The following is a 14989-nucleotide window of genomic DNA, read 5'->3' as shown; positions in this document are numbered from 1 at the left end:
TTAATAATATGTCCCGTGAATGTGCTCCATCCTTATGTAAATTCCCAAGAAAATTGCTACAGTTCGCTTCTAAATCGTTGATAACGTAATCATAAATGGCTCATTACTGCATAACTATCAGTATGTGTGAGATTACATATTGCCAACAGTTATCTTAGGACAGATGTGATGATTCACCTTTGCTCCTCCCCAGCTGTCGGAAGAAGTAATAGGGTGATGAACAGAACCTTGTATCGCAAGTGTCGCTCAGGCACACCATATAAAGAGTAAAAAGGCCACAAGCCAGATGAAACTGTACAACTGTGGAGTACTTTGCCCCAGAAAAGCACTCAAGGGCTGTGGAAAATAAAAGAATGTGGAAGAATCAGAGAGAGGTTAGAGAAAAGAGCAAAGAAAGAGATCGCTTTCTCTTTTTCTCTTTTTGCACTCTGTGTTTATGTACAAGTTCAGCAGTTGAACCATTCGCCAGCCTCCACTAACAACTTAACGACTACCTTCACCCACAACTCAGACTGTGCCACGTATAGAGGGAGAGAGGCGGCGGGTAAAAGACTAAAGAAATTGCAGGGTTTGGGAAGTCACGAGCACATTTATAAAGGCTATAAATAGGTACAAACAATCTGTATAAAGAGGTTGCACTAGAGTTACGTCTTGAATGGGGGAAACAAATCGGTGAGGCCTGAAATGAGTGATAGCTGTAATAAGCAAGAACCTGTCAAAGTGAACAGGAGCTCATAGGACGTGCATAAGTCCAGAATTGTGGTTTGAATAAAAATGGAGGCAGCCCAAATAGGAAAGGATAAAAAATGGTTAATATGTAAATGAGTTGGAGGAAACTTTAGAGACTGGGGGCATGGCTCTAACCAGGTGTAGAGAACTCGTGGTGGAGCACTAGTGTCTGGTTCAGCCTCCATGGCTTAACACTGCTCCAGCACTGTGTTTGAGTGTGTGTCCATGTGCAGATACCCGCTGAAACATGCCCAACCCTCCACACACCAAAGCTCGTACACACACTCACTCATTATACAACTCACTGCACTGTCTGTGCTTTAAAGTAAAGCAGTCTTCTGTCTCCTGTCAGTCCACACATGCACAAACTCAGCTCACTAAATCATATCAAAGGATATATTTGTATTCTCATAGTATCCTGAAAGTCTGCCAGTGCTGGCAGATGCTTTTTTTTTTTCCCTTTTTTCTTTTTTTTTTTTCCGTGGAATATTTTTCATCTCAGCTTAACCTTGGATTCCTCACAGCAAGTCGGGCATTTAACTCAGGTAAAGAAGAATGTGATCAGTTTGTAAAAGTGTTCTCTGTTTCCAGCTTCTCAGACTTTTCCGTGTTTATACATTGTGATGTGGAAACAAATCTTTCATGCACAAAGTTGAATGAGTTGTTTGGAAAGCAGCTTTACGTGTATTTATAACTGAGTGCACGACATACTTCTGCTGGGAGATGTTGTTTTTTGACTTTGTGCGTTGCTCAAAAAGTTCAATATTTTGAGTATAGAACCAGAACAGAACCAGATGCACATCCATAGATCTCATTTTCCTTTGAATGAAGTTGTGACCCTTTAACAAAGAGCAGGTTCATGCTGCCTTCTTTGTTGCCCTTTTTTTTTGGTCAAAACACAATGTGCTGCACACGTGTGTTTGAATTCTGTTTTAAATAAGCAAATGTTTGCACCATACAGCTGCTTTGAATGAAGGGGCAGAGAAAGTTTTTGTGAGACACAAAGCCCTGCTAAAAGAACTAGCCACGACAAAAAGCCAGGCAATCAAAAGCTTTATGTTGCCTCTGGATAACCACGTCTTCTGTCTGCTCTGTAAACACAGAATAAAAGACTGAGATAAAGTGCAGACGGTTAATGCATTTCACCTGTGTTATCAGTGGGCTGTTTCTTTTTCTTCTATTTTTTCCTGGTGAAAGAGGAAGGGAAGCTGACAGAAGCAAAACACAAGAATAAAGTACCTTAAATGGGTAAAAATCAGTGATTCACAAGAACAGTCAGTCAGTTAGCTCTAACACTAATGGTGATTCAGCTTGTTCATTCATCCTAATGTGCCTCTTGGCCGACTGTCTACTGAGTAGGCCCACACTGACCCCACACCCTCAAACATCCAACGACCGGTGAATAAGTGAAGTCAGTTTGACAGTTTAGTTAGTCTGGTATACCAAAATCAGATGTTTTGCTGCTTAGATTTATCTACCTGCAAAGTCTACGCACAAAGGCAACACAAACATCGGAGATAAACCACACGTTACTAAGTTCAAGTTTCTTAGACGGCATGCATGGGAGTGGTGCCTAAACTGCTCTTGTCTGGTGTCAAAGTACAGCTTAATGAGCTGCCTGATAACATCTCCACAGAACCAGTAAACTGACACAAAAACACCACCTATGTGTATTTATAACAATACTGTGATAGTATAGATGTGGCTAAACTGACAGAGACGGGCATCCCATCTGGGTACTTAAAGTGGAAGCACTACCAGTTTGGTTGATGATCCAGAGAGTGATGTCACCCAGGCGAGCAAGCAGGAAGTAGACAGAGGCACCGCTGTGACTGGAGATAAATGGCACTTTTAGGTGGAAATTCACAGCCTACAGCTACACATTCCTCTGCCTCTTCTGTCTCACACTGATGAACTCACAAAAGCTCACGCGAGCACACCCTTCCACTGATTTACTCACTCGTGACTCACCACAGTGTGAGAAAGGTGGATAAAATGCAAAGTCAAAACCTCTCTTCAGCATGTGTTATATCCTATCCGGCATGGAAGTCAGCTTAGGCTCTGACTCGTTTTACTACACTGCTGCAAATCTTCACCTTCTCCCCTTTCCCTCGCCGTTTAAAACGTCCCCTGTCCTTCACTACTGTTCCCACTCCCATTCCAAGCTAATTGTTTTCTTCCTCTAGCTGTCAGGAGGCATTATAGCCTAATGTTTTCACACAGCCAAAGTAACAGCAGGACACCATTTCCCCCCTCCTTGCTTGGTTCCCTCTCTCTACCCTATATGAAAACTATCAAAGAGAGGCGCAGGCTGTGAGTGGCAGAGCGTGCTGTGGAGGAAATAGAGGTTTATGTAGCAGCGAGGAGATGGCCTCCAATGTCATAGCTTTGTGTCAGAATGCATACAACACAGCCACTTCAGAGCTGAGCCGAGTACACACATACACTACACACAGGCTGGCTGTATAAGTAAAAACAGGGCTGACGGAGATAAAAAACAAAAAACAAACAAAAAAAAAAAACAAGGTTTGCTTTAAGAAAAGAGGGTGTTTTGCTCCCAGTAAAGGATTGAAAACTCCTATCCATCACCTATCCATCTCTGGTCAGAGATGGATGCACATATACAAAGAGACACGTAGTAGCCTGTGTTTCTGTGCATTTACATGGGTGGAGCTGAAACATGAAACACTGGTCTTCTCTGCTCCTAATTATAGAGCGTGTGCTTGGGTGTATGTGTGCATGTGTAAGAGGTAGAGATGTGGGCTGTAAACGAAGTCTAAAAATACGAAACGTGTTTATTCACGTCTGCAGAAAGAGGCAGATTTTAAAAAAAGAGGTTTTCTGTCTCCATGGCTGTGTGTTATCTAAGCTGTTAGTCTGTTCATGTGAGAGACAGAGAAAGAGATATTGTGCCAGGCCATGCTGAGATCTTCATCTGTTGCTGGAGAGCACAGAACATTTTCATCCCTTCACATACCGACAGCAAAAAAAAAAACATTTCATCAGATTAAGGGAGGGCTGCAGCTAATGACTGACCTGCTGATAATTTTCTAATGAAACACTTCATTGTGAAGGTTGTGAAGTTAAAACAAAGAACAAAAATAAAGTTTGAGCCTGTCGAGTCCCTAAAGCAAAAGATGACCTCTTTATAATGCTTTTTTTAATTGCTCCAACCAACAGTAAACATCATCAGCCAAGACAGAGGCAAGTAGAAAATCAGTAGCTAAAAGTGGGGGAAGGTTTGGACATTTATGCTTTTCCAGTGTACATTACAGCAGTGCAGTGGTTAGCGCTGTCACCTCACAGCCAGGACGTTCTTGGTTTCAGGATGGTTTTTCAAGGACATGCTCGTCAGGTAGACTCAAATTGGCAGTGGGTGTGAGTATGACAGTGTGGGGTTGTTTGTGTTTCTGTGATGGGCCGATGAGACATCCGGGGTGTATCCTGCTAGGATATTCACTCATTCAAACTCCAGAGTGACTGACTGACTGGAGAGATTCACAGAGAGCATGTTCACTTTGTAATTGGATTATGGCAAAGCTGGCTACAATAGATCTAGAGCAGGGGTGTCAAACATAAGGCCAGGAACACAAATTGGTGCTAGGCATCAGATGTGACTCCAATGTGGCCTCTCTCACCCCTGTAAGTGGTCTATCCTTCAAGCTCGGGTCCTCCACCATTGGCCTGGGAGCTTGAGGGTCCTGCGCAGTGTCTTTGCTGTTCCTAGGACTGCGCTCTTCTGGACAGAAATCTCAGATGTTGTCCCTGGGATCTGCTGGAGCCACTTGCCTAGCTTGAGGGTCACTGCACCGAGCGCTCTGATTACCACTGGGACCACCGTTACCTTCACCCTCCACATCTTCTCGAGCTCTTCTCTGAGCCCTGGGTACTTCTCCAGCTTCTCATGTTCCTTCTTCCTGATGTTGCTGTCATTCAGTATCGCTACGTCTATCACTACGGCCGTCTTCCTCCGCTTGTCTACCACTACTGTGTCCGGTTGGTTAGTTGCCACCACATTGGGGCGACTGTGGCTCAGGGGGTTGGGAAGCGTATCTGTAACCAGAAGGTTGCTGGTTCGATCCCCGGGCTCTCTGTCCTGGTCGTTGTGTCCTTGGGCAAGACACTTTACCCTACTGGTGTTGGCCAGAGGGGCCGATGGCGCGATATGGCAGCCTCGCTTCTGTCAGTCTGCCCCAGGGCAGCTGTGGCTACAACTGTAGCTTGCCTCCACCAGTGTGTGAATGTGAGAGTGAATGAATAGTGGCATTGTAAAGCGCTTTGGGTGCCTTGAAAAGCGCTATATAAATCCAATCCATTATTATTATAATCAAAGTGGGCTGTATGTGGCCCACAATGTAAATGAGTTCATCACTGGTCTAGAGTGAGGTAGTCATCAATCAATAGGAATTAATCGAGCTAAATGGCTGAGACAATTATTTGCAGCTGTTTTCAGACGAGGGCGATCGTGGCTCAAGAGTTGGCAATTTGTCTTGTAATTGGAAGGTTTCCGGTTCGAGCCCCAGCTCGGACAATCTTGGTCACCAGTAGGTGAAGACCAGAGGGGCCGATGGCACAATATGGCAGCCTCACTTCTGTCAGTCTGCCCCAGGGAAGCTATGGCTACAACTGTAGCTGCCTCCACCAGTGTGAGAATGAATGAATAGTGGAATTGTAAAGTGCTTTGAGGGTCTTGAAAAGTGCTATATAAATGCAATCCATTATTATTATTATTATTATTAAAATAATAGATTGGTCAGATGAGATGAAAAGATCTCCACAGGGAAACACTGGGAAACATTGTCCTCTAACACAACAACAACCCAAATCATAGTAACGATATGCTCTTAGTGAAGAACTACCCCCAGAAGACCAAACTGAACATTACTAACTAGTCTGGACTAGTTAGTAATGTTCAGTTTGGTCTGCCCCCCTCCCCCATATTTATTCTAGACTATTTTGCACACACCCTTAAGAGAGGGAGGTTAGAAAATCTGTTCTTTTCTGTGTTTTCAAGCCATCTTTTTTGCTTTTGCCATTTTCTATCTGCTGCCAAGGAGACATACCATGCCATAGTTCTGTCTCAGCTGCTTGTTATTCTCTGTGACTCACAACTGCTGTTTCATAATGGACTTCATCATTGCACAAGTGTAACTGGTGGTCAGTTAGTCATTTAGTTCGCTGGTATTTGAATGTTAATGCACTGATGCGCCTTTAAAAATGCAAGGCAAATATTAATACAGGCTAGTGATCACAGCAGGCCCTGTCTTTCCACCACAAACCGTAGGCATAGAGTCCTCATTAGAACAACCTCTAGTGGCTGGTCGTCCACACACACACACGCACACACACGCACTCCTTGGCCTTCCACATCAGTTCCTCCCTGTCAGAGTGAGCTCATTACCGCCAGAATCTGGCCCTCACACTGAGCCAACCTGCTTTGCTATGCAGTGTTTTTACACTGGCACAAAATGTCAGCTCGCTAAAAGCATCTGTGCTCCTCTCTTCCCGCTGAGCCAGAGGGAGGGGGTGAGGGGGGGTAGCAGAGAAGGAGCACTAGGGGGAAATGAGGGGGAAGATGGAGAAAAGTGGCAAAAGAAATCAAATGTAGTTATGCTGAAAGGCCAAAGACAGAGAGGAAGGAGGGGTAGATGGCACAGCAGATAAAAAGAGAGGGGACAAGCTGTTTGTCGGAGAAAGAGAGGAGGTGTCATAGCGTGCTTGAGACTCATGTATTTTCCATGAGCTCTGCAGAGTGTTACGGGACATTATTTCCCACCTACAGCACCACTTCCTGTCCGCTCTGTATCCTACTAGTTACAGAAGAATGAACAGCAGTATTATTCACTCAGTGATCATTTACTTATGATGAAGTATTCACTCCTGCTGTTTTCCTGTACAGATATGCCCACATCGCAAAGCTAAATACACACACACACACCCAAGTGTTGTTTTGATGTGCAAAATGAGATGAGGAAAAGAAGAATGAGCGAAGAGTCCTCAGTATACACAACATACTCTCGCAGCAAGTGGCACACACAACAGCAATTCCCTCTGCTCTGTGCAGGCATAAATTACATATGACTGTTAGAGTTTACATTAGAATCAGCAGGCAGCTATTGTATTTTAGCAGAAAGTCACTGCTGGTGGAGATCCAGTGAGTTCGTTTTAGCATCTCATAACGTGGCCAGTGAGTGGGAGACAAAACTGCAGTCTGCCCGACTCAAGTTAATAATTTTTGTTCTGGGTTTTCTTTGTGGTGTTTTAGGTCACTTACATAATCACAGCGTTTTAAAACTTTGTTTGTTCTGTGTGCTTGTTACTCTCTGTGTATATAATTGTGTGTGTAATTTGAGAGTGGGGGTCTTCACAGTGTGCAGTCTGGATGGAGTCTGATATTGTTTCTTTTCTTGGTGTGAATAAAGAGATGCTCTCTCCGTCTCCACCTGTGCTGTGACTCAGATTGTAACCTTGACAACCCTGTGAAGGTCAGTGGGGGGGTGTCTTCAGACAGACTGCTGCCATGGTGATAGTGGAGGGGAAAGGGGGTGGCTGTGGATTCCTCTATCAAAGCTAGGCTCGTGATGTTGGACATCAAAGTTGTTTCACTGCTTTGTAGTGTTGGCTGGATGCATATACTTGTGCAACAGAGAGTGAAATGACTACATCTGTATTGGAAAACACAAGAGCATCTTGAGGCTCCACATACTGGACTGAATCAAGTCATTGACTCATTGCTTGTGGGAAGTTGTTTCATGCTGATGTTCTTTACCTGTGGAGCCTAAACATAGGCTCGCACTCATGGTTTCACTTAAAATGAATATGTTATACAAAAGTCGGTGAGAGAGAAGTTCAAATTCTGACAAGCGTCATGGGAGCATCATCCATCCACCCATGTATCCATCCATCCATCCACCCATGCATCCATCCATCCATCCATCCACCCATGCATCCATCCACCCATGCATCCATCCACCCATGCATCCATCCATCCATCCACCCATCCATCCATCCATCCACCCATGCATCCATCCATCGGTTCAAAACAATTCTTCTAAATTTAAATATATTTTACTGATTTTTTATTTTTATTTCTTTATATATTTATTTATTTATTGCTACAGGGCAGAAAGTAACTACCAAAGCAAACCTACAATAGCTGTTCAGTTTTTATAAAGTTCTGATCAAGCTGCAACCTATTCTAGGGCTGAAAAATGAATCTGTGTGCTGAACATTGTACTTTAAAGCTGACTCCAAAAAGCAAGCCAGTCTCCACACAGACTGTTATAATTGCCAGCCTAAGAGCACAAATAAATACGTTTATGCCCAAATGCACACCAAAAACTGCCTGGGTTTCATTACAGCTGCACATTGAGCACATTTCTATATCTTTTTTTCCACTCTTTTGAATTGTATAACAGCTTAAAGTTGTTTGCTTTAATGCACATCTGGAAGCTGTACTATACACTATAATTTGGGATGTCCTGACCCTCTTCATATTTAGCCACTTTGAGCTTGTTTAATGCATGCTTGTAAGCTTAAAAGTGCTTTTATGAGACCCATTTGGTATTCTATAAGAAAAAAACAGGTTTATCATACAAAGATAATTATATCATCGGTGAGTGTCACAGTATGGGCGCTCTTCCAGCCCTCCCCAGCTGGGCACCGTGCAGAAAGCTAACCCAGAGCCAATGATGCGCAGGCTTGAGCAGCGAGATCAGAGCAGGGAGCTCATCGATCCACATCCAGGTCATTAAACCCAAGAGTGGTCTTATCGGAAAAGCAGCGTCACCCAACAAAGATCAATATCGGATAGAGAGATTTGGCCTGGAGGACGGATGAGATAACAGGGTTAGTGTGTGGCTAGCTACCTTCCCACAAAAGACAAACATGAAACTTGAAACAGATTCATGTTGCAACGGCATGAGAATCTCACATCCTCCAAACCGCTGTTGGAAGTTTTTCCACTTCCTCTGATGGGAATGTTTATAATGGAAGAAAGCAGATACTTACTGTAGAGTCCAAACAGTTCTGTAGCTTCAGTATGCTGGTTTGTGTGGTTTAAAGCTTAAAATGACTATTTTAGAGTGTTTGTGCAGTCATTTAAAAGTAAATAAAAGTGGGGTTACAGTACAAAACGAGAAGAACACATCCATCTCACTGGAATTAAAAACAAATAGATGGAGATAGAGAAGGTAGAGATTATCTGAGGAGGTTGACCTGCATGTGGATTATAGACCGGCCATCTGCCACTGTGGGATTATAATCTTACAACGAGGGAGAGAATGACAATGAAGGGAAGCTGAAGATGAACATGTATACTTTCACACAGTGAGGCAAAAGTCACAAAAACGTGTGCATAAATTAAGCGAGAGACACACTGCTTCACTTTAAATAAGGAATGTTTGGGGGGGGAATAACTAAATAAGTGAATGATTTGTGTCTTTTCAAACATTCAGTGCCAGCTTTTGATACTTCCAGCTTTCGCATACTTTCTGATTACAACACATTTCAGGTTGAGCTTTTATTCGGTGCCACTTTGTGCAACACACATGCAGATTAAGATAAAGGTTAAGGAATGAAAGTCTCTCCACTGCCCTTGTCTTTGGTCTGCTTTGTCTGGTATGACTTTATATAAAACAGCTGAATGACATCCTGGCCCGGACCCACACCCTCCCTCATCCCTTTTCCACAATCCCCTCTCCCCACTGGGCATACATTCAGCCCCACAGCTCCTCCCCCTTTTCAGTCCAAAGCAGACAGAGAAAGGCAAGCGGGAGTGTACTCTGCTTTTCACAGCGTCTTTCCCTCCCTCTCTTATTCTCACACCCCTCCTCCAGTCTCTCACTCCCCTCCCTCTTTCAGCTTTGGGGAAGCAGCGATCAGACCCTGCCCTTTTCTGTTAACAAACAGACAGAGCAGAAAACAAGCATAAAGAGACAGAAAAGCAGAGGGTGAAGACTGAACTGACTGACAACGAGAGGCAAGCAGTGGTAGTGACAGATTTTTCTGAGTTTGGATCAAACGCTGAGTGGGATCGCTCCTCTCTTCTCCGTTGGAATACCACTGCAGGGCTGGGAATCTTATCCCAGTCCCGCTCCTGTTCCCTCAGCTCAGGCAGCTCCGCTCTAGGATGCTGTGAAGGATGGTCCACCAGGAAAACTGTTCGTACCAGGTATTTGTCTGACCAAAATGACACAACAAACATTGCTGTGCTTCAGCTGGCAGTCTTACAGGCGCAAATTTATGATGATTCTTTTTATTTTGTTATGTGTAGCGTTTTATAAATCGTAAGTTTTCCCTACAGTGAAGCTTTAAATGTCACATTTGAAAATAGGACACTCAGCACACATGTGCAGGACTTGTGTGTCACTACTGAGACTCAGACCTGTGTGGGAGTGTTGCTCTGTCTTTTGCAGTTACGTGATTGTGTTGTGAATCTGATGGCTGTCTGGTTGCTAAGAGAGAACTTGACTCCAGGGAATAATGTCCTAACTCCCATCCACCTCCTCGTCATACAACCCCCATAACATGGAAGCATGAGTTTTGCATGGAACTGCAAGTTTATATTCTCACAACTAGCCGCTGTAAAGGATTTTCAAAGCTGTGAGATTCATATAGCGGCGCAACAATATTCGTTGTATGGTGCAGAAAACATTGTGATAAATATTTAAATGATAATGCGTGGAGGGTGTGCTTGTGTGTGGATTCATGTTTATGGCCGTGTGGATGACCCTGGTGGGACATGTGACAGCAGTGTCCCACTTTATCTAACTAAGAATTGGGAGAAATGAAGCATCTGTGATTAAAGGCAAGCATCACATCACAGCTGTGCATCCGGTTTTCTATAACCAGCTCTTCTCAGGAAGAAAATCTGCAATGCAGTGAAGATGGAGAGTGGAAACAAGCAGAGAGGTAGATGAAAGGCACAAGAAATGAGGGGATATGCCGGGGGAGGCTGCGAGGAAGGAAAAGATGGAGCTTCTTTGATGAGAAGAAACAAGTGCAGAGAGTCCCAGAGAGATGGATGGGCCTTGTGGGTGTACTTAAAGTGTTTCATCAACATGTAATATGGAACTTCAAGATGAAAACTCCATATTCTGTCCTTTAACCGCAACATTTTGCATTTAGCTCAAATTCACTTGCATGAAACCTTCAGCTGAGTTGATCAAGCGTACTCCCAAGCGGGTTATTAACAGTTCCCAAATGCTCAAGTCTCTACAATTATCCACATTTGTGCAGTCTGATCTCTTGGCTGTTTCATGCAAGTGATCTGTATTCTTAAGATTATCTTATGGAATCAATAAACTGCCCTTAAAAAGATATAATATTTGTATTATTCCCTATGCGTCCTCCACATATCAGTATTTGCGTGTCAGGAGGGTGGATTTGCGCTCGTGTTGGGTTAGGGAGCAGTTGTGTAATGGGATAAGGATTTCCTGCCATGTTTGTGGCAGATAAAGGCTCGATTGAGTGACTGAGAAATGGCAGGAATGAAGGAAAGAGCACAAGATAACCAGAGACGCCAAAGGGATAGTGGAGATGACAGATGAAAGGCAGAGATGAAACAGTAAGAAAATTGACACCTCTGGCTGAGCAAAGTCCAATAAGAAGTGTGCAGACAGCAATGACGAACAGTCTTCCAAGGCAACTATAATAGATAATACACATGAAAAAAAATAATCATAATCATCTCCAGTAAAGATGAAGGGAAAATTAAGGAGATGTTAAAAAAGTTAAAAGCAGAGATGGCTTTAATGTGGCAAAAATACTGGAAAAGAGCGAGATGGAGAAAATAAGAGAAAGAATTCGAGCGGTAAGCGGAAGAAGAGGTTCAAGCTCTTCTGATAACAGCTACTCTCTAGAGGCCTCTCAATTAGACTGGTAACCTGGCAACCAGCAGGCAGACAGCGCCCCTCACACACACAGAATAACACACACACACACACACACACACACACACACACACACACACACACACACACACACACACACACACACACACACACACAGGGTTGGTAAGTAGCAAAGGGCAATGGCGAGACAGGATTGAAGAGAAGGAAAGAGTGAGGGGTGTGATGTGACATAAAATTGTCAGAGAGTAGATGAAGTGGAAAATAGAGAGAGGTCAGTGTGGCCATGTATGTGCCCATCTCTTTTTTTAAGATCAGCATCAGTGTTTTGTCCTGCTTTAAATAAGGTGTGGTCCTCTGTGTTTGGAGGTTAGCAGTTTAAATCCTCTTTTCTTCCCTTTGCATTCCCCACATACCATATCAGGCAAGCTCCCACTTAATGTCTGATACCATTAGCCAATTAGGAGGCAGGCTGACCCTGGGAGAACAAGAAAAGCAGCCATTTAACCCGCAGTCATCTGAAGCCATCAATCGATTAAGGTTCTAGTTAGTTTAAAGTCCAAAAAGAGGAAAACATTGTCTCTTTAATAACCAATCATCTGCTAGATCTCCTTTATCTCTGTGCTGCACTTCATTTCATTAAGTGTTTAAGTGAGCCAAAAGCACGCAGACCCTCTGTGTGTTTACTCGAGTCTGAGGTCTCGGTATGCCGCCCTGTTTTCAGATTCTCGTGTAAATCTATAAATCTCGCAGCGCCGTATTGCTGTCAGCAGCAGCAGCAATAACCAGTAGGGTGAAGGGTGATGGGGAGGTTTATCAGCTTGGCCACAGTGTGTCATCCTGGGCTGGAGGAATATTGTCAGCTTGCCAAGGCCTGGAGGTGTGGGGGGGCACTCTCACTGAATGCTGAGTACTCCTACGCGTAGTATTTGTATGTACATATGTATATTTATGTTGGGGCTACATGAGCTCATGCAGTTTTCCAAGCTTGACTGGAAAACGATGGAGAGAGTTCAAGTGTAACTGTATATGAGGTGTGGCCTAATGAATTATAAATGAGAGTACAGTGCCGTAGATCGCACTGGGATCATTCCAGCCTGACAGAACCAATCGATAAGTTGGTGCAATAAGCAAAAATCTATGGAATTACTGTCAATATTGTTTTCCATAGTACACTAGGCCATAGACCTTAATACATTATGTTTGTATAACGTAAGTGAAAGGCATAAGTTTACACAGAGATAAACATATGTATTTAAACTTATTCCCTTTTCTCTGCTAATACTAACTTGAGCTTTATGTGCTTCTTTTCAAGCTTTTCAAACTTAATGCACAAGCATGTGATGCTGTACAACTTCTTTCCAGTGCTCATGTTGCTTGTTGGGCATGTTTCTGATTTCTTTTTTAATCAGTCCTTTAGCAGTACTGGCCCGAAGTCCAGTAAATAAGTAAATAAGGCTTAACTTTTGGACTTTAGATGCATTTTGGTGCAAAGCAGAGGTCTGAGTCATTGTCGGTTTTAAAGCCTTCTTGCTGACAAACATCCCCCATGGGGTAATGTCGTAATTACCCAAGCCAAGATGTGGTCCTGATATATTTATTTGATTCACAAGCATAGTGTTTCTTTGTAATGTGGAAAAACTGACACTGATAGTTCAAAACTTCATTTGTTTTTCCTAAGACGTGTCGAGCTCTTCATCATGTGTTTTGGATTTTCGGATGTGGACGTTTTCAGACCTTTTCTTTGTAGCCCGTGTGGAGGTTTTACTTGTGTGGCCCACTTGAGATCAAATTAGGTTGCATGTGGCCCTTGAAATACCTTTCGATTTATCTGGCTGACCTAAATACACCACTGTTTTGGCAGGTTATACTGTAGGTCACACTAAACTCAGGACAGAGCCAACACATAAAAGGGAAATGTTATGAAATTATATTGAAAAAATTACTAAAAACGTTTGTGCATATCGTATTATTAACATAAAACTCATAACTCATATTCCCTTGCCTATATAGGACAGGAAGATCAGAAGGGAAAATAAGAGCATTTCTTTCCCTAAAAGACACCCAGACCGTATCATTTTTGGATTAATTGCATTGCATCATGATGTATGTGCCTGGGATTGCATGAGTTTTGAGTTCCTTAACATCACTCTAACAGTATGTTTAATATTGTGCAATTTACCAGAATTGGAGCTCCCTCAAAAGCATGCCTCAGTGTGAGTTTTGCAGACTTCCCGATGGGCTGCCCTGTGTTCCTTTCACAGCCCAATTTGTTTGGAACACAGAGCATCACCATGGAGAAATTCTTACCACGTTGCTATGGTAGCAGACCCCGTTCTTTTCCTCCTCTTTCCAAAATAAGATCAGATGAGAATATGTGGCGTTACTTTCAAACGTGTCAGTAAAACTGGTGTGATAATGACATACAGATATTAGAAAGATGATAAACAGTAAAGATGTGATTCTACAGCATGTGCACAGGCATGCGTTTGTTACTATTATCTTTGTGAGGACATTGGAATATTATGTATTTCCTAAAGCTAAACCTTTATCCTAAAGCCAGGTCTTACCCCTTCAACACACCTTGTGAAGTGTGTCAGAAAATGACGAGTAACCAGACTGTCCTCACTTCCTGCAAGTGTCCTCACCCCTAAGTTCTCAATTCTGTATTGGTCCTCACAAAGATAGATATACAAGTACAGAAACACACATAGCGCCACTGGCCTTGGATCCCAAGCGTACAGGAGGTGCCAGGAACCCTCTCCCACAGTCACCCTCTGTTCACTTGGAACAATAAGCCTTTCTGTGTGTGTATGTGTCTCTCTGTCTTTCATACTCGCTCTCACAGCTGACCATAAAGTCAAGTCATCACCTATACTAGAAGAACTAACTTGCATGTGTGCAGCCTCGTGTGTGTGTCCTAAATGTAGCTTAAAGTACCCACAGTTCACTTCGCCTTTGAACTGTCAGTAGGGAATGTTTGCACTAGTGAGTGGATGTGCGTTTGTTTGCCTCCTTTGCCTAGGTAGACCAGGTAACCAATTCCTCCCAGTCTCCTATCACACTTGAATCAGCAGTGACTTCACCTTCACGATGAAGTCAGCCTCAGTAATGAAGTCGAGATCCAGCGGGGCAAACTCTGCCCCACCCTCTAACTCCAAACAGGCCGCTCTCGCTGACGGCTACCACTGGCTTTATCAGCCTGCGCATGTATGTGTGTGTTGCATGTATTGTCCTCAGCAGCACCCCAGTGTGGGTGGATTCAGGAGACAGCCATACAATTCGCTGTACTCTGCCCATAATCCACAGGGATCAACACTGAATCAAATCCACTTCCTATTTTTTCCACTTAACCCTTCTGTCTGTGTGTGTGTGTGTGTGTGTGTGTGTGTGTGTGTGTGTGTGTGTGT

At 43.4% G+C, this 14989-nt stretch overlaps 1 protein-coding gene across 4 annotated transcripts in view; it reads left to right on the top strand.

The window, feature by feature from the left end:
* schip1 (schwannomin interacting protein 1) overlaps positions 1-14989 on the top strand; it is a 221414-nt gene that overhangs the window by 186032 nt on the left and 20393 nt on the right. The window contains exon 1 of one of the 4 annotated variants that reach the window (XM_005742167.1): positions 9495-9901. The exons of the other annotated variants lie outside the window; for them this stretch is intronic. Within the exon in view, the coding sequence (XP_005742224.1) occupies positions 9872-9901 (30 nt within the window). The 5' untranslated portion in view covers positions 9495-9871. Of the gene's footprint in view, positions 1-9494; positions 9902-14989 lie in introns of those variants that run through there. 4 annotated transcript variants of the gene reach the window in all.

The sequence above is a fragment of the Pundamilia nyererei genome, unplaced genomic scaffold (assembly GCF_000239375.1).
Source record: "Pundamilia nyererei isolate P.nyererei 1_Seehausen unplaced genomic scaffold, PunNye1.0 scaffold00117, whole genome shotgun sequence".
Classification (NCBI taxonomy): domain Eukaryota; kingdom Metazoa; phylum Chordata; class Actinopteri; order Cichliformes; family Cichlidae; genus Pundamilia; species Pundamilia nyererei.
Note: the sequence above shows the minus strand (reverse complement) of the source record. Positions and strands in the feature narration are given on the sequence as shown.